The sequence below is a fragment of the Urocitellus parryii genome, chromosome 15 (genome assembly GCF_045843805.1).
Source record: "Urocitellus parryii isolate mUroPar1 chromosome 15, mUroPar1.hap1, whole genome shotgun sequence".
Lineage (NCBI taxonomy): Eukaryota > Metazoa > Chordata > Mammalia > Rodentia > Sciuridae > Urocitellus > Urocitellus parryii.
This window is the reverse complement of record NC_135545.1, coordinates 21,054,074-21,074,669: the sequence shown is the minus strand read 5'-3', so window position 1 is coordinate 21,074,669 and position 20,596 is coordinate 21,054,074. Positions and strand designations below refer to the sequence as shown.

At 31.3% G+C, this 20,596-nt stretch overlaps 1 protein-coding gene and 1 pseudogene across 2 annotated transcripts in view; both read left to right on the top strand.

Moving 5' to 3' along the window:
* The window catches only part of Uri1 (URI1 prefoldin like chaperone), a 67,485-nt gene that overhangs the window by 16,730 nt on the left and 30,159 nt on the right, over positions 1 to 20,596 (top strand). The window contains exon 2 of one of the 2 annotated variants that reach the window (XM_026391231.2): positions 9,463 to 9,497. The exons of the other annotated variant lie outside the window; for it this stretch is intronic. Coding sequence (XP_026247016.2) covers positions 9,463 to 9,497 — 35 coding nt within the window. The remainder of the gene's footprint in view (positions 1 to 9,462; positions 9,498 to 20,596) is intronic. 2 annotated transcript variants of the gene reach the window in all.
* LOC113184467 (small ribosomal subunit protein uS13 pseudogene) lies at positions 13,334 to 13,793 on the top strand (annotated as a pseudogene).

Genomic DNA, 20,596 nt, shown 5'->3' with positions numbered 1-20,596 from the left:
ATTCTCCCTGAATTGTTGATCACATCTCAAAGATGTGATCCTTCTTTCTCAGCCTCGAAAATTGCTGGGATTACAGGCATGCACCACCATGCCCAGCTAGTAAATATCTTTTAAATACTATTAGCTTGATAATTAAAATTTATTTTCCTTTTAGTTATTACTCTGGAGATTACAGTATGGATTCTTTACTTATGGTCTACTTTAAATTTTCCAGTTCTGAAATTATTCAAATAATTGTTCAATTGTTTTTCATTAAGCATTCCTCCTTCACTTGTCTATTGTATTTTTAACCTCAAAGATATTAGAATTATTATTGTTTTAAGTATTCAATTTTCATTTTAACTGAATTCTGAACTAGCAGCCCCCCCCATCCCAACACACACACCTTAAGTATTTTAAAGATGCCATTACCTTATCTTTTGACTTACGTCATTTTTTTTTTTTTTTTTGGAGTCTTATACAGGTCTTATTATTTTCTTCCTAGAGTAGTTACTCTAGTGCATTTACCCCCTTTGCCTGCTTTGGTATCTCTCTTTGGTGTTCAGGTGTTCTATTATGATAGGCCTCCATATGGTTTTCTTTGTCTTTTGTAGCCTGTTTTGAGTATGTAGTTTCTTGAATTTGTAATTTGATGTCTTTTGTCCAAATTTGAAAATTCTTATCTATTCTTCATATATTATTATTTTTTTTGTCAATCTCTCTTCTATTTTTGGTATTCTGGGTACACATTAGATATTTTGTCACTACTTTTATTTCTGTCTTTTCTGTGTTTTCTATCTTCCTTTTGCTCTGTATGCCACTTTGGGTGGTTTCTATTGACATATATTCTTCTGTTTACTAATTTACTGTTCTAGTGTATCTGTTGACTTCTTAATCACACTAGTTGTGTATTTTATTTCAGAATTTATGTTTTGAATTCTAAAATTTTATGTTTTGAAATTCTAAAACTTAACTTCCCTGTCTGACATTTTTAGCCTTTCTTCTATTTTTATGAATGTAGTAATCATAAAGATTTACTGGCTTTAGTTAGCATTCTGTTACTACAATAAAATACCCAAGATAAATCCACTTATAAAAAGAAAAGGATTATTTTTACTCATAGTTTTAGAAGCTTCAATCCATGATTGATTAGCCCTATTATTATCTGTGGCAGCCCAGTGTATGTGACAGGAGCTCATGGCAGAGGAGGACATTTACCTGACAATGGTGAAGGAAAGAGGAAGAGATATTTATTCTGTGATTTTCTCCAAGGGCATGCTCCCAGTGTCTGGAAGACTTTCTACTAGGTCTCATCTCTTAAAAGTTTCCTACCACCTTCTAGCACCAAGGTGGGGACTAATCCTTTAAAACATGGGCCTTTGGGGGGATATTTCATATCCAAACTATAGGAACATTATTACTGCAATATGGAAATCAAACGAGGCTCTATTTTGTAATGTGTATTTTTTTTTCCTCTTGGTTTCTTGTCAGCTATTCTTGTTTTTATAGATTGCTTTGTACCTTGTAACTTTTGATTGGGTGTCCAACATTGTATTGGAAAATTGTATAGCCTGTAGATGATGTTACTCTTCTTCAAAGAGGCTTTCCTTTCAGCAGCCAACATAATGTACATGGAGTATGTCTTTTTCCCAAATTATAATCTTGTATATGTAGCTATTTCTCTGTTCTTTTTCATTGGATTATTTCCCTATATGTAAACTAGTATCACATTTCTTATTTTAATAGCTCTCATTATCTGGTAGTAAAATTCTTCAGCTTTGTTCTTCAAAATTACCTATTCTTTATCTTTTTCTTTTTTTCATATACCCACTATCAATTTCTTTTTTTCTCTCTTTTTATTTGTTTTAATTAGTTACACATGACCGTACAATGATCTTGACATATAATACTATCTTTTTCTTTTTTTGTATATATTTTAGGACCAGCTTTTCTGTATTTACAAAATAACCTGCTGGGGTTTTGCTTGGAGTACTTTGAATCTAAAGATCAGTTTGGGGAGAACTACTGACATGTTTACAATATCAGGTTTTTTAGTCCATGAATATGGGACAAATTTAGGATTGTAATAATTTCCTAGTCAGTTGATTTTTTTTTTTTTTACCATTTTAATGCTTTTTGTCTCTTAATGACACTTGCCTTCAAATCTCTGTTGTGTTGGATACTAGTGTGCACCAACTTATTTTTTTTTCTTTCTTTTTTTCATGATCTATTATTAGTTTTTCTCATTTAACTTCAATTTATTTGTGTTCAAAGTGTATCTCTTATAAATACCATGTAGTTGTGGTTTTAGTGTACAGTCAACATCTTTTCCTTTTATTAGTCAATTATGGATAATAATCAATTTTTTCACTTTTCTATTTGACATTTTGTTTTAAAAATCATAGTAAAATATATATAACAAAATTGAACCATTTAACAATCTAAATGTAAGCTCAGTGACATTAATTATATTCACATTGTTGATCAATCATAATCGCCATCCATCTCCAGGTCTTCTTTTTGTCTTGCAGAACTAAACCTCAGTATTAAATTAATGACTCCTTTTTCCCTCCACTATTCCTTGGCAACCCCAATTCTACTTTTTCTGTCTGTATGAATTTTATTAGCCTAGGTACTCATGTTACTAGAAAAGTGGTATCTCGTTGTGATTCTATTTCACTTTTTAAATGTTCTTCCTATTTTTATTTTAATTTTTTTTTTCGATTTATTTTGCCGGCCTTTGGATTAATCAGACAACCCTTATTGTTATTTCTTCCTGTTAATTTATTTGTTTGTTCTACACTTTATATATACTTTAATAAATGTGCTATGTGTTTATTCTAAATTTTTTATTATTATTTTTTAACCAGGGGAGACTCTGGGCTTTAATTTGGATATTTTCTATTGACCTACCAACAAGGTAAAAGATTGTGATTTGCGCCATATTTAATCTCCTTTTAACAATATTTATTAAAATGTTTTTAGATACTTCAGTTGTAGAATCTTTTATTTTGATTTTCAGTGGAATTTGCTTTCTTTTCATGTATTTCATCATTTCCTGTGTTTTCTTGAAAATATGAATCACGGTTATTTTAATGTCCTAGTTTAACTCTGGTATCTAGATTGTATGTGTATCGTTCTGTTTTCTATTAGTTTTTTTCTTTATTCCTTTTGCTATTTAGTCTTGTGATCCTTAGCATCTTGGAATCCTGGTGAGTTTTTATTAAATGCTGGGACTGATATATGCTTCTGAAGGTGCTATCTTCCTTGCCTTCTGCTAGGTAGAGAGAGCATGAGCTCCTCACCTTAATCCCAGCAGCCACTGAATGGAGTAAAGACCGAGCGGTTGTTTCACTCAGAGATCTGCTACTCTTGGCTGCTCAAGGGCTTTCTTCTAAGAACCTATATTTGTTCACCAAGGACACCTTCTCTGGCAGACTTTTGAACTCCTTATTTTTGCTTCATCCTAAGCTCTGCTTTTCAGTTTTTTAGTTTAACTTTTTATCCTTCGTAGCTTTAAATCCTTTGACATTAAATTCTGAAACCAACTGTATGGTTAAGACCACTCATACCTCTTACTTTGTTTCTATAGCTTTGTCAGACTATACAAGGTTCTGCTTGTTTCTGTCTCCCAGATGTTGTTGCTTAGGGTCCAATGTAATCTTAGCTTCTTACCTATGCCCACAGTTGTCCAAGAAAAAAAGCATTCTCAGATTATTAGCTAATTCTCCATTTCTCCTCTCTGAATCTTTAGCTTCTTTTATCCTTGTTCCTTTGACAATTTTTTTAAATATTTATTTTTTAGTTATAGTTGGACAGAATACCTTTATTTGATTGTATGTGGTGCTAAGGATCAAACCCAGGCTACCACTGAGCCACAACGCCAGCCCTTGACAATTCTTAACTGCCTTTGTGTTAGCTTTTCGTTGCTGTGACAACACCTGAGAAAAGCAGTGGTAGAGGAGGAAAGCTTTATTTTGTATCCACTCTTTCAAAGGTTTTAGTTTATGTTGGTTAACTCCATTGCTTTGGATCTGAGGTGAGGCAGAACATCCTTGTGGAAGAGTATGGTGAAGGAAAGCTTCTCAGTTCATGGCAGCCCCCAGCAACCAGATATAGTTTCTGAGGGTACAATTCCAGTGACCTATCTCCTCCACCTATATCCAGTGTGCCTACAATTCCACAGCTCAGGCTGTCCTTGAACTTGGGATCCTCTTTTTCACTTTCCTGGTAACTGGAATTATATACTACCACATGTGGCTCTTAGTTTTTGGTTTCTTTATTTTACTATTGTCTTACAATGTGGCTCTTAGTTTTTGATTTCATTTTACTTAGTCTTAAATGAAAATTTGCTGTTTTAAGTAGTCAAAATGGTATTTTAAAGATTGGTTTAATTTTACTTTTTTGTTGCTAGTTAAGATACCCGCCTCCATTTTTCTATTTGTATTTACTCTTTAATGAATTGCTTGTTTTCTTTGAATGTTCCACAGGTATATTTTTGTCCTAATCTGTGTGAGAAGCTTAAAGTTTTTTCTTAGTCAGTGTTTGTTAATTGTAAACCATAGAAATGCTTAGAAGGAAGTACTGAAAGGAAAGTTAGGAAGAACTGGTGCATCTGTTTCAGATGGTTTGTTAGTTTGTGTGCATTATTTTATAAACTGAGAAAAACATTTCCTCAGACCATATGCTTATATGTTAGGTGAATATTGTTGAATAAAGTAGACATGGCCTCTACCTCATAGAGCTTTTAATCAGTACAGTTAGAAGTTCCTGATACCTAATTTAAATAAACCCAGACTTTTGAGTTATCTAACACTGAATGTAATTGTTACTCATCTCAAACATTTCTAGTAGGAGAAAACTGTATGTAATTAGGACACTTGGGATTAGTAGTAATAAATACTAAAAAAAAAAAAACCTAATTTGTAGGTAAAATCTACAAAGGAATGAAATGTACAGTACCAAAGCACTTTAGACATAGTCCAATATTTGTATAGACCAGGTCAGAATACTGAGAATGCTTTAGGTGAGGAGAAAATGAGCTAAAACAAAAATCAGGATTAAAATGATCATTTTGATTTTATCCTGGCTAAATTTTAAAATAGCATTTAAGTGCTTAAAGATGTGGCCTCATGTAATTGGACTTAGTTTTTGGTAGCAGTTTTTCTTTCCAGTATATTTAGAATGTAATTTTTTTTTTAACATTGAAATGGTTTTCTTGAAACTAAAGTCTAATAAGAGAAGCAAATCATATAAATTTAGACAGCTTTGATGAGTACATTTTCCAAATTGCTATATTATACATTAACCCATATAGGAAGAATTTGAAATTGCAGTAAAGTAAGGAAAGTTTTAGAAGTGAAGTGAAATATTTTTTGAGAAAAATATCAAAAATCAAGAAACATACTTACCTTTTTTGACTTTCTCCTTCAGTCTAGTTTTTATGTGGCACTGTATTTAACTTGGAAAACTCATAGGTTGATGCCCCCTTGTGGTCTCTTACCAAAATAAATAGTACAAATATAAGTGCAAGAGTTCTTATTGCATGTTAAATCATTCATTCATTCCTTTATAAAATAATTTTGAAAAAGCAATTTATGGGGAAAAACAGTAAAAAATTATTATTTCTGTTGTCTCTATAATTTATCGATCTTACAATTTATCAAATATAATCCTTATTTATTTTAGTTGTAGTTGGACACAATTTATCAAATATAATTTTTATCTATTTATTTAAATTGTAGTTGGACACAATACCTTTGTTTTTATTTATTTATTTTTATGCGGTGCTGAGGATCAAAGAGTGCTCTACTGCTGAGCCAGAACCCCAGCCCTTTATCAAATATCATTTTAACCCTTTGTAACAATATACTAGCTGGACCCTGATGTACAGAAAAATAGGTTGTTTGGGTAGATTGTTCATCATGGTCATTATGGGCATCTAACTCCCTTAATTATTACAAATTGTTAAAACTGTGATTATATGTCAGAGTGATTATGAGGTTAGCTTATTACTTCCCAGCTCTCCGCCCCCAAACACATATATTCATATATTCCCCCTCCCTTCCTCCCTTTCTCCCCTTGGGCACACATGGTATTTGTATATTTACTTATTTGGTTGAAAGGCCAGAAGAAATAAGGATTTCTACTAGTGAATTGGTGACTTTAAGCTTATTGGCTTTTACTGACATTATTGAGAGTGTCTTCTTTATATTTGAGTGTTAGTTATATAAGGAGGAAGTGGAGGAGAAACAGTAGCAGCAATCAATGTTTTAAGAAAGATTATAGATGTAAACAACTGCCTTTCTTTTACTCAGTAAGTTTTGTCAGGATTGGAAACAGTCCAATACAAAGGGGTATGGGCTTTGAGATTTTAAAGATCTGGTTTTAAAACTGATTTTCATCTCCTACCAGTTTTTGGACAGTTGTATAATATTGGATAAACTACTTTATCTTGAATTCAGGCTTCTTCTCTTTAGAAAGAGGTTAAACCTAACTCATTGAAATGTTTGCAGCTTGATATTTATCATTTGAAGTCTTGGGATATACCATCATTCTTCTAAATCTTAAAAGGACACTTTGGAGATGTAAAGAAAATATACCATATAATTTTGTAGCTACTTTATTGTTGATAAGTACTTCCAATGATAGTTTGTATTTTAAAAAGTGGTAAATCTGATGATAGTTTGTATTTTAAAAAGTGGTAAATCGGGCCACAGTTTTGTTTCTTTATCATGGATACTTATTGCTGTAGTACTACATAAGTACATATTTTATTTACAAATTCTTGACTTACAATCATTATATTGAAGAATTTCCTAGGTCAATTATTTTAATAGTATAAGCCTATTAATCAAATTATTTTTTATAAAAATGATGCAGAAACTTTTTAAAAAAAAAGAATAATATTTGAAAATTTTTATAGAATTATCTTTAAAACAAAACTAGTATTGTTCCTTTATAGCTATCTTTGTTTTGTGGAAGTAGACAGAGCAACGAAATGTTTTCTGTTTTTTTGCTTTGTTTTTCAACAATTGTTGATAGAACCAGAATCACTATCTTGTGGTCACTTCATTTAATAATTAAAAGAGTTACTCTGAATTCTCTGTCAGAAGAAGCAAGATATATTGGAATTTACTTCACAGATAAATAAAGAAGGTGTTTTGTTTTGTTTTTTAAACCCAGGTACATTCAACTTTGAATCATATAATTTTTCCTAAAATTTTCTTTGGCAGGTTAAAATCATCTCAGAATATAAGTGCAACTGTAGAGTTTAAATACTTTTTGAAAATTGGTAGACCATAAATTGTATAAAAATATAATAGTAGACACACCATCAGAAGGTTATTAATTTATTTTCATATCTGTCTTTTTTTGTTCCCCTTCTTTCTAATTTCTAAAATATTACATCTGTGGTCTGCATTAATGCAGTGGCTCTGATGTTAAAGACATCTAATAAATACTTTAAAGACAACCAATAAATACTTTAAATATAAAGCAATATTTTGATATTGAAAGTTTCTCTTGTAAACTAATGAAATGGATTTTTGTTGGTCTACCCTTGAGTATCTGTTCCTAGGGAGACTATTTTAGGAAAGAAAAGGGATCAGGGGAGTAGAGGAAAGGATGGCTAGAACAAAGTGGAAAATAGACTGTGTGTGTGGGGAGTGATGGCAAGAATACATGCCATCCTACCAGAGACTTGTTTTTAAACATAAAATGCATATGTGCCAAATTTACATATTTACTAATTAAAAAGGCTTCCTGGAAACATTAAGTAGACTATCTTCTATAACCTTTAACACCGTCACTAATGGATATAGCCTAGAAAATTTCATCGAAGGTCCTTTAAATAATGTAAATGATTATGAATATGTAACTAGTTAATATGCAGCTATGAAAGGATTATCATGTAGAGGTTAATGAACATTCTGCTCTTATGGTTTGCAGGGCTTTTCTTTTTGTGCTTTTGGCTCACTTCATGCTTGGAAACACATGCATTGGTATTGGAAAACATCCTGACTGTTTTGGGTCTCATCTTTTAATGGGGCTGTTAAATAGGAACTTTATAAAATGAATTTCTTAAAGATTTTTTCTTTTTTAAATTTACATTTAATTCTGTTTGTCTACTTTATAATTACTGCCAAATCAGAAACAGTGAAATAGATTGATGTAGTTTTAGCTTGGCTTTTCCAGATGTAAAGTCAGTACTCTATTATATAGTACCACTGTTATTAAGTGTTGCTATGTGATTGATACTTACTAAGAGATCTTCATTCTAAAACGGACTTTTTATGCTGAGTTAATGTGTAGTATGGTTGGGTATCTGATTACAGCATGTATTTTGGTACAGGATTACTGCCTTAGTATTTAAAATGTACCAAAGAAGGACATTTATTTCAGGAATTAAATGTTATAATAGAGGAATTTAGTGACAAGTAAAAAAAAAATCTCGTGATTTTTGGATGCAACATTGAACACAGCCAATATTGGTATTTAGAACTAAACTAGAGCAGTGGGTTGCAAACCAAATCATAACTGCTGTCTTTTTCACGTGACCTTAGCATTTTGGCTTTTATTCCTTAGTTTCTCTGTCTCTAAAATGGTGCTGTGGTATGCTAGATTTCTATTTAAAATTTTTATTAATGGGTGATTTAAAATTAGGTGATTATCAATCTGTAAAAATAATATTAATTTTAAAAGTGTGATTCAAAAATAGTGGTATTTTAAAATTTATATTTTTCCTATCCTCATTAGGGTTTTTGTTTTTGAGCATTTTGAGAATCTGTTACAATATCTCAAAGGAAAAAAATAACATTTGTTCTTAATTCCATGGTTTTAGTATTATAAACCTAGTTTAAACTGGCTGTGAAGTGCTTAAAATTTTATCATAATTCACTGGGGAAAGAATGAGCTGTTCAGAGCAACTCTTTATCCCAAGTATTTCTTCTTGAAATGTAGTAGAAAAATATCACTGAACTCATTTTTAATGCATCAGAATAAAAATTACAGGTGAAAACATTTGGAGATATACTGACAAAATAAAATATTTTCACTACTGTCATTTTTTTCTTTTTTCTTTTTTTTTACTGATGAAATGTGGATGTTACATTGGTTTCTAGTTATTTATAACATTTGCGTATTCTACAAAATATGTAACAGTGAAAACAGGTCTGTAGATTGTACAAAATACAAGTTATCTTATATCATATGTCACCTAATAGTTATGAAGCGAGTTTTGTACCAAAGTATGAATTGGAAAGCTGTAATTTGTTCTGCAGTTATCAGCCTGCATTAGAGGGTTATGATAAAGTGAACTGCTTAAAAACTAACATTCACATCTCTGTGCATTTGACAAATAAAAATGTATGCTGAAATGCTATTAAATCTGTAAAGCTACTGTTCTAGTTTTCTGATAGACTATTTTTGTTACTCTTTGCATAGCTCTGTTTTTTCATGAATAGTTATCTGTTTTTATGACAGGTGGTCACTAACTGCCAAGAGAAAATCCAGCATTGGTGAGTGAAAGATGGTTTTATTATATTTCTGAAATACTGTTGGGTCACCTACTTGTATTTAAAAAATGTGCGTACTGGTTTTGTGTGTCTGTGAGATCAGTAATTGAATTCTTTTAGTTATCTCCATTTTGAGTAGCTTTGATATTAATTTGTATATTTTTTATCCTTTTCTGAATTACATATTCCCTGATTTCTTGAAATTGTTACATTTGTGTTTCTCCATTTTAAAAAATGTTAGAATAATATTAATATCATGAAGTATAAACTTAGTCATATTTGAACGTAACTTGTCACAGAGAGCTCTGAGTATTTTCTGTATTGCTAGTAGAAAAATAATTGGGATCAGTTGTTTTAAAATAATGATGGAAATATGGCACAGATAAATTTTTTGAAAGTTTGAAAATCGAATTTTCTATATTTCAGAACTTGTTTTATGGATTGCACTTTTTTAGAGAGAAAGAAAGCATATCTATTAATGTGTTAATGTATAGTTAACAGGACAATGTTTGGTAAATAACATATTTCCTTTTTCTTCTGAGGAAAATGCTCAATTTAATAGTGAATAAAATCTTATATTTTGAGTTGTCATGAGATATAGCTGTTGATCTTACAGATATCAAATTACAATATATCCATGCTGTGTTTACGAAGATTTTACTGAGAGAACAACAGGAGCTGTCTTGATTATTGTCTGCAGGGTTATTGCAAAATCATGGTAACTGCCCCTTTAGTAGTGAGATTAAACCTTCGGTTATACACCATCAAGCATATAATATTTTAAATTTATTTTAAGAGGCTTTTTCTTCATGCCTGAGAGATCTCCAAGGAAATAATTTATAGTTAGTGTATATCAAATGTTTTTTGGTATAAATGCACATGGTCTGCAAGCAGTGGATAAGAGTAAAAATCAGTGCAATCTGTACACATCATCTTATTAAATTTTGACTATTGGCTTGCAGAAAATAATCTAAAACTAATGATATCCATTTTATAAATAAAAATTCAGGATTTCATTAATTTTCAATAAATGCAGCATTGTAGTTGCATCCATGGTGGTGTAAGTCTGTCAACATTTCCATAAATGGACTATTCGTTTTTCATTATACATTCAGTTCAGGTTAAATGTGAAATGCAAGTCCTTGGCCAAAGAATGCTTTTCTCTTGAAAATTTGGCTAAAGCTATTCATTTTAAAAATAATTCTCAAGGGACATTTTATTAATGTGAACTTCTGTCAGTTTTGGCAAGGGGTTAGGAAATTAGAAAAGGATCTATTAGAACAGATACCAGCTTACATAAATATGTAAGTAATAACCTGCTTCTGGTTGTTTTTTGTGCCTATTAAGAGAGTTCTTTAAGAATAAAATGCACATGTTTTTATCGTATTATCCACAGTTCCTTCTCTTTGTGTTTGGCACAAAATAGGCACTTAATGAGTGCTTGGATAAATGAAGATGAAATATATAGTTTTTTTAACCTACTATTTTAGTTTAAAAATGATTTTAGCAGTATACAATCCTGGTGAACAGTGACAGGTAAGAAGTAAGAGCAGGTTCATGTGACCCTATCTCACATTCTGAAGCCTTCCATATTTGCCTAAATACATCTTAATATCATACCTTATCTGTACACTAACAATTAAAATTATTTTTTTCAATTTACATTTGCTTCTTCCTTTAATTACTTCTGATATGGCTTATGGAATAGACTTTCTGTTTACTTTATATTTATTCATGTACAGATGGATCATGTACATAGTCTATCAATATTGATAGAATCTAAATGGCCAGTGAACTCATCAATTTATTATGTTCAAAAATTAAAACCAAAGTGTTTCCATTCTTTTGAGAGCCAGGAAATTGTTATTTGGGAGCATTGTGGGATTCTTCTGATATATTTACATTGTTTTAATTCCTCAAACACTAACTGAGTTCCTTCCCCATTTTAGTATTGTGCTTTTTGGAGTTGAAAGAATCTGCCATGGAGGGATTTATAGTCAGGTGCTAAACAGAGAAATCACAATAATTTTGTGCTGCTTGCAGAGATATGAAGCAAATACAGAGGGAGTTGAGAGGCTAGAGCCATTCCTAAGCATGTCTCACATACTATTTTTAAAAGCATGTTATTTTTAATTCTTCTTTGACTCTTGGTGTTAGCCCAGTCTGAAATACAATTGTGTAGCTAAGCTTGCTTTTTTTATGGATATATATCAATATAACAAGGGAGAGCAAAAATATATGAAATAAAAAATTTATTCTTTTGCTAGTGGTGTATATGCTTGTTTGTACAATTTTAAAGGATTCTTTTATTTAAGGGACAAGTAATGTATAATCTAGGCTTCAGAAATAATTTTGATTTTTTTTTTAAAACATATAATAGGAAGTAAAAGTATTTATAGAAAAGTATGAGTGAAAATGGTCTAGGACCACAGGACCTGCCCAGAAAAATCTCTTCCATAAAATTAAATCAAATTCTAAAATGGTGGTGAACCAAGAAATTTATAGTATTTGTTTATTTGATAATAACAGATTAAAAGGAAGTTTTTGAGCTTAACAGATGAGAATTTGTTCAACACTATTTTAGAGCTAATACTTAATACTGGTTCTTATAAAATTTTTTCCCCTTAACTCAGATAAGGTATAGTAAAATCTAAACACATTTTCTCATTAAAATGTGAGTGTGTATCCCATTGTTTGTTCACTAGTGGTTGGTTGATTATTCTGTTTGTGGATTATTTTTAATTTTTAATTCTTTCTCAAAGAACATGGGATTTCAAGTCAGTGGGAACTGAACATATGTAAGAAGAAACCATGTATCATTTGTACCCTTTTATATATCTTAAATTTTGAAAGAAATGTATTGCCTAATTAAATTTTTTTTTGCTTAAATCTTAATGTATAGTCATTTTTAATGTCTTAAAGATATATGCTACATTTGAATTCTCTCATTTATTAACTTTGTAACCTTGGGCATTTATAACCAAGTGTTTTATTTTCTTTGTAAAATGATGATGCCATGTAACTCACAGGGTTGTAGTGAACATCAAATGAGGTTATGTCTAGAAACTATCCAGCCTGGCATTCAAGTATTATTATTATTAAAAAAAATTTTTTTTTAGTTATACACAATATCTTTATTTTGTTTATTTACTTTTATGTGTTGCTGAGGATTGAACTCAGTGCCTGACATGTGTGAGGCAAGCACTCTGCCACTGAGCCACAACCCCAGCCCTCAGGTATTATTAATAACACATACATAAACAAAAATGCGTATGTTTTGTAAATATTCATGAATATTCTATATTTATGCTTGTTTTTTTGTCATGGTTTGGAATTGACTTTCTGAGCATTATTGTTACAGCATTATATGAATATTTTTAAGTAACTTTTTGTTATGAAAAATTTCAAACAAAAGGTGACAGAGTGATTCTCAACTTCAATAATTGTCAACTCATGTTTTTTTTCTGGACTTTCATTTAACATCCCGTCCTATCTATCATCCACTTCCAGTTATTTTGAAATGAATTTAATTAGTATTCTGTTTGGAAATACTTTAGCTTTATATTTAAGAGAGAAAAATGACTGGGCTGGGGTTGTAGCTCAGTGGTAGAGCACTTGCCTGGCATGTGTGAGGTGCTGGGTTGATTCTCAGTACCGCATATAAATAAATAAAGATCCATCAACAACTAAAAAAACATTAAAAAACTTAAAAAATGATTGTATATATGATTGTATATTAATGTAAGAGTTAAGCAAATTTTTAAAAATTAGGCAATACTTTTGTATTTCAAAATTTAAGCTTCCACAGGAGGCCTACACTCTGCAGCTCTGCTGCTACAATGTCTCTAGTGATTCCTGAGAAGTTCCAGCACAGTTTGCCAGTACGCAACATAAACATTGATGGGCAGCAGGAAATAGCCTTTGCCATCACTGTCATTAAGGGTGTGGAACGAAGATATGCTCATGTGGTGTTGAGGAAAACAGACTTCACCAAGAGGCTGGAGAATTCATTGTTGGTGAGGTTGAACGTGTGATCACCATTATGTATAATCCACGACAGTACAAAATCCTAGACTGGTTCTTGAACAGAGAGAAGGCTGTAAAGAATGGAAAATTCAACCAGGTTCTGGCCAATGGTCTCGATAGTAAGCCCCAGGAGGACTTGGAGCAACTGAGGAAGATTAGGACCCATAGGGGGCTGTGCCAATTTTGGGACTTTGTATCCAAGGCCAGCAAACTAACACAACTGGTCACATGGCCAACACCGTAGGTTGTGTCCAAGAAGAAGTGAGTCTGTAGGCCTTTTCTGTTAATAAATAATTATATACCTTTAAAAAAAGGGGGGGTGTTGGGGTTGTGGCTCAGTGGTAGAGAACTTCCTAGCATGTGTGGGGCACTGGGTTCGATCCTCAGCACCACATAAAAATAAATAAACAAAATAAAGGTATTAAAAAAAGGCATAAAAGGGTGCAAATGATATGGTTTCTTTCTACGTTTGTTCAGTTTTCATTTTCCTTTTCTGGAAGCAACCATTTTTTACAAGTTTATCATGAATCTTTTCAGAAATTGTTTGCATACGGTAGGTATATGTGTGTGTGTATTCATCCACATGTTTAGATTTATTTATTCCCATCCTTTCGGACAAAAATGAAATTGGACTGTGTACTGTTCATTTGATGCTGTATGTTGGAGATTGTCCTCAGATAATTAACTTTCTAGTCACATAAAGTTCATTGTGTCATGTGTCAAACTTTTAAGGGTCACCAAATATAATTTGGTGATAATTTTTTTCTTAATAAATAATGGCCATATTATTGTAAGTATATAGTGTCTTAAAAAAAAAAAACTTTATTTGTGCCTGATGCCGTGTTGTGCATTGAGCTGGGCTTACCTGTGTTCCTTCTCTGGTAGTGTTGTCTAGGCTCACTTATTTGGCTGTAGCCATTTGGTAGCTGGATCATCAGGGTTGTTAAAAATGGCCTTACTCCCAAGTCTGTGGCTAATGCTGGGTATTAGCTGAGCCTGTCTGTCTTTGTGCTGTTTATCCAGCTTACTGTTCATGGTGATCTCAGGGCAGCAAGAATGGAAGCTGCAAGACTACATTGTGTTGGTCTAAGAGACTTAAAAGCCAGTCCAAACTTGGCACAGTGGCCCACACATGTAACTCCAGTGACTAAGAGGCTGAGACAAGAGGATTGCATGTTTCAAGGGCCTCAGCAATTTAGTGAGGCCCTAAGTAAGCTACTTAGTGTGACACTTTCTTAAAAAAAAAAAAGGATTGGGGATGTAGGTCAGTGGTAGAATGCCCTTGGCTTCAATCCCCAGTACAAAACAAAACAAAAAACAAAAACCACATACACACGCATGCACACACATGTACACAACGTGGGGAAATAATCTCCACCTGTCAATAGGAGTTGTAACAAAGAATTTATGGTCACTTTTAATGCACTACAGATGATTTCTTTTGAATATGTCCCACAGGAAAGAAGTCTCTTTACTGTGTGTTGACTTCTGGATATTAAATGAAATAGTGCTTGTGATACTGGGCATATTCAAATCATCTGTATTTAGATATTGTTTATAATCATAAATTGTATGTATGTGAGTTGTAGAACTGTCTTGCTTCCTTTAAATCATCCTAAAATGATTTTAAGTAGTAAAGATATTTATGAAATTACGTGAAACAAACTTAAAATATAGAAAAGTATTTTATTTTTTCCAAGTGCTTAATTTTGGAAAGAGTAGCTTTAAATTGAGACATAAAAATTCAGAAACACTTCATGTGAGTTTTTAGAGAGGGATCATAAACTATATACTTGACATTTATTATTTTCTGAAGGAACCTGGACAGAAAATATAATTTTGAGAAGAAGAGTAATAATCAGTTTACTCGAGTTTACAGTCTGTGTCTATAGTGGGAAATATCCAAGAAACACACCTGAATAGTTAGAGTCAAGTGAAGGTCTGAGATTGCTCTTTTTGGAATTCCTTTTTCCTATTAGTTAGCTAGGATGTATACATGTATTTGAGCATGCATGCAAAAGATGGGGGTGGGGAGAAATATATGTTTGAGGGAAAATGACTCTCAAAAGCACCAAACTCTTACAGTACTATGGTTTATAGTCTATTTCTCATGAATACCTAAAACAGGTATGCATATATAAAATTTATTTTCTTATGTATAATCTGAATAATTGATCTGCATATTTTTAAAACTTTAAAAAAGTGCTTATGATAATGGCTTCATTCTTCAGTGTGAGGTAAATTTGAAAATTACGTTTTAGTTTTTGACTACAAAGTTTTTAGTTAGTGTTTGGATAAGGCCTTCTTTTTGTACTTTTTTTTCTTCCCCTTCTTTCTGAAGATATCACACACTTTTGTTGTTGTTGTTGGAATTTCTACAGTTATTGATGAAAGTCTTAGGGGCAACTGGGAGGATTCATACCCAAATCTCTCTTCTCTGTCATTCTTCAAATTCTTGTATTTTTTTGTTTGTTTAATTGTGTGGGCTTTTTGTACATGGTTTGCAAAGGTATGTTAAAAGTGGCAAAAAAAAAATCGAGTTGAATAGTTGTAAGGATGAGTTTTGAAACAAAATCTGAATTAGGTTTTAAGATTTTTATTTTGAGTGTGAAATGAATACATGCTCAATTATAGAAAGATTGAAGTAAGAAAAGGAAAAAGGTAAATTTACTCAATTTTGAAGAGAAGCCAGTTCTCTCCCTTTGTTTTTAAATGTTTTATTACCTTTAGCTTGTTAGTTCTTTGTATATATTTGTGTCACTAAGGCCAAACTATAATATTTCCCTCCTTGATTTAAAGACCTAATGATTTTTAACTTAAAATTAGAAGTTATTACTTCTAGGAGTCCCTAAGCCTTTGTGTCAGGTTTTTGGAAGCAGCCAAACTAATACTTAATGCATTTCTGAAAATAAAAGGCAAACTTACATATTAATAGGGGAATTCTACCCCCCTCCAAGACTTTAAACTGTTATTAAAAAGCCCTCTAAATTTACAACTTACTATGTGGAATATAATCTTTGATGATGATCTATGTCTAGTAACAATGTGCTTTGTTTGGTTCATTTTCTCATGATCATCTTAAGTCCAGTGAATATTTGATTGAGGCTAAGGATTTGGCTTCTGATATAACTTATGATTTTTCATTTTTTTCTGAACTTTATTAAGTCTGAAAACTATACTACCTGCACCTTGAGTTTTTTCCCATTCATTTTTGAAAAATAAGAGCAACATGCAATAAAGCTTTCAAGCACAAAGGGTGCTGTGTATGGACAAAGGTGTAAATATTGCTAGAATTGCAGTGTTTGAGAGCTGAGTGCTCATGCTTGTTTTGAGATTGAAAAGTCCTAGTTCTAATATACTAAAGATGGATGCGAGTGAGTATCAGTGTATGACTTAGAAAAATGTAGGATCTAAGCAAATTGAATTGTTACTTTTTGCTAATTCATATTGAATTTATGACCAAATTGGTGAGGGTTTCCCATCATTTTATTCATTTTTTAAGTCAGTTGACTTAAAGATAATTTTGAGGATTTTAAATATTTGGTGGCTTTAGAACCAGGATTCCTGTTTTTCACTCTTATAAAACCGCTTTACAGAAACTATTAACCTGGAGAATTCTATGAGAAGCCACTTGTTGAAACTATATGGAACATATGGGTACTTTTCTCAGTTTCTTGTAGGGATCTGTGACCAAAATCACAACTCTAAGAAAACACACAAAAAGTTTACTTTTTCTACAATATACTTTAGAAATAAAGTATACAATCTAAATTGAAGTCTCAAAACCTAAGGATTATGGTGCAATTTAAGTAAAAACTGGCATGAATAATCAAAGCTTAAGTATGTTATAAACTCATCAGTTTTTCTAAAAGATTTCTCCTTTTAATTTATAACAGGAATATTTATCAGTTGTGGAAATAAAAAGGAGATAAAATTATCTGTAAGTTCATGTAAAGTTAACTGAATTAGGCACTTTGGAGTTATTTCTTTCAGGGTTTGACTAATGTGTTTTTATGTAATAGTTAAGCTTTTTTATTTTGAATTCCCATGTCATTTTATTCTAGAGGAAAAGATAAGTTATGAATGAATAAAAAGATGCTATAATAACTGACAGGTCTTAAGTTACATGTTTATAGTTGAAGAGTTCCCTAAAACAAATTCCCCTTACTATGTTTATCCTTTGCACTCTTACTGTTAAAAAGTTTAATTGAAGAAATCAGATGGAATGCTAGCTTCATCTGTTTCTTTGAATAATTTGTTCAGTTGACTTAAAAAATTATAAGTGTTTTTATTTAGGCCAATCTTTTTATCTATAGGTTATTTCTAATGATATTTTCTAATCTTTTTATCTATAGGTTATTTCTAATATTTTCTTATAACTCATAATTTATAAAGAGCATAATGGATTATTTTATTAGCATCTTCTGATTATATAAGTTCCTTGGTATACTAGAGTTGTAAAAAAGGAATATGCCATCATATTGTCTAGATTTTATATACATTAAAAATTAAGTCTTTGTCCCCTTATTTCATTGATTGAAGTTATAAAGTATTTTGTCATGATCATTTAGAAAGAAGATTATTGCTTTTGATTTCATACAGTAAATACATTTAAATTTTTAATGAGCATTCCTTTCCCCATAAAACTGTAGAAAGTTCGTCTTTCAGGAATGTTTTTATTTTTTAATTTAACTTGAACACTTTCTTTAGATTAAGAAGCTACTTTGAAAAAAAATATTATTCTTTGCTTTAGTATTGAGAGAATATCTTTCCATATGCAAATAACCCATGGCTGAATTTAATATTCCTTCATTTTCTTAATTTTAAAGGTGAAAACACAGGAATTCTTCAAGCCAGTGGATTGCAAATTAAAAACAAAACAAACAAACCGAAAAAACATGCATGTTATATTTGATCCCTGCAGTATATGGCATAAGGCTTAGTTATAGAGGAGGTATTCAATAGGTGGTGTCAAAATCTTTGGATTTCATCATTTCTTAAATTAAAAAAAAGAATTAAGTCTTTGTCCCAGATAAACTCAGATAGTAATGGCAATATAAAAGCCTTTCTCTTTGTTTCCCATTTCAGCACTTCTGGTTCTTTATTTATTTAGCATGTTAGGTAAAGGTAGAGAATGATGTGAGACTACTTCTGAGGAGGAAAAAGGGATTTGATGTTAGTTTTTTTTTTTTTTGCCTATTCTAGCTTCCTACTTTAAATTAGCAATGTCTTATTGTTTTATCTCCCTTTTTTCGTGATTTAAGATGGAGATTGGAGTCTATTACTTGTCTAAAATAAGAAATATAGAACTTATTTTTTCCTTTACAAAGATTTTATAAGAGAAGGATTAAAAATATGGAGTCCTTTTCATATTTCTCTGCCCCCTTCTGAATATTATATAAATCTTCACACATACCGAAAGTGAAAAAAATCAAGCATATAGAAAAGTTTCAAAGTATGGACATCAGTATATTTCATCTTTAAATACTTGTGCATACACCTCATTTAACTTGCCCTCTCATACTTTTTTTCCCAAAATTATGAAAATTAAGTGTTTCACATGCAATCTGTCTCATTCCTAATCCTTTAAGGTTAAGGTTAATTTATAGTCATCGCTACTTCTATTTAAAACAAAAAATGCCTCTCAGAGACATGTAGACATGAGTAGCAAGATTCAAAGGATACTTTACAAGTTTTTGTATGCCTTATACAGATGTTTTAGTTATTGTTTTCTATAGGGAAAGTTGCATGAGGTTATCTGGTACAACTTAAACTTTATTTATTGGATAAAATTTTAAATTAGGAATTGAAAGCTTATCTTAAACTCTAAGGATCAAATATGGTAAAGTGAAACAAACGGGTCTATACATATAAGTAAGTAGACTTGAGATGGTTATCCTAACTGTAGCTGTGTTTTGTTCCCAATTTGAATTTAAAAAAAGTAATTACCTCTTTGACTACATTTTAATATGACCATAATGTCCAAAATTTAATTTTGCTTCCAAGTAATAATGTAGAAAATTTATGTTAAAATTTTGGTACATATAAAGATCTCCTATTTACCCCGTGCAGCACTCAGCATTGGTTCTAAAATAACTTGAATTTCCTGTTGCCTTTGTGATCTTTAATGGGTTTATTTAAGCCCTAAATATTAGAGGAACTATTGGAGAAGACCTTTTGATTAAGCACTTGGTCATGGACATTTTGACAAGTGCGGTGGCCTTCAGAGAGTTTCCCAGGCCATAATTTATTCCAGAAACACTGCTTGCCTTCTGCTGGTCTCCCTTCAAAAAGGAATTTTCATGGGTTGCATTTTATATTATTTTCCTTTTTTTTATTTTTAGAAAATAAGTCAAAACTTAGAAATAGCAGCTCCAGTCTTTAACTGTTTTACAATTTGACAACATTTTTATTCTAGGAGGATTATTAATGATGAACTTAAAACTGAATATACTTGATTTGGAATACTGACATTGATCTTTGGTATTACCTTAAGTTAAATCTACTCTTAATGTATGAAGGAGATTTTTTTTAAAGTCCATTTTTCTAGTTATATTTGCCTATGTAAGACATATTGAATGTTAACTTTAATACTACTTAATCACAGAAACATTTAGATAGTTGATGTATAATTAACTTATTTACCTCAAACATATAAATTGTTAGTATTCCATAGATGCACTGTATCAAGTCTGTTCTTTATAGGCATTATCCTATTTATTGCTTACACTAACCCTGTTTTCAAAGCCCCTGAATGGTTACATTTGCTCTACTGTCTTTCAATAAGTCCGACTATCCATTTAAAAGAATTTACTTAGTGGACTCTTAATTTTAGTAGATAATAGTCTTTCCTGTACATTTTAGGGTTGGTGGGTGTTTTTTTGGTTTGTTTTTGATTCATGGAAAAACATGTAGGAGTTACATCTTTTATATTTAATTATCTGGAACCTATGAGATAGTTATCATTCCAATTTTACCACTGAAGATATTTAAGACTAAGATTAATTTGCATGTGTGTGTTAGTAGTAGAGCTGGGATTTATTCTGTGGTCTGACTTCAGAGTTATGCTTTTTCTG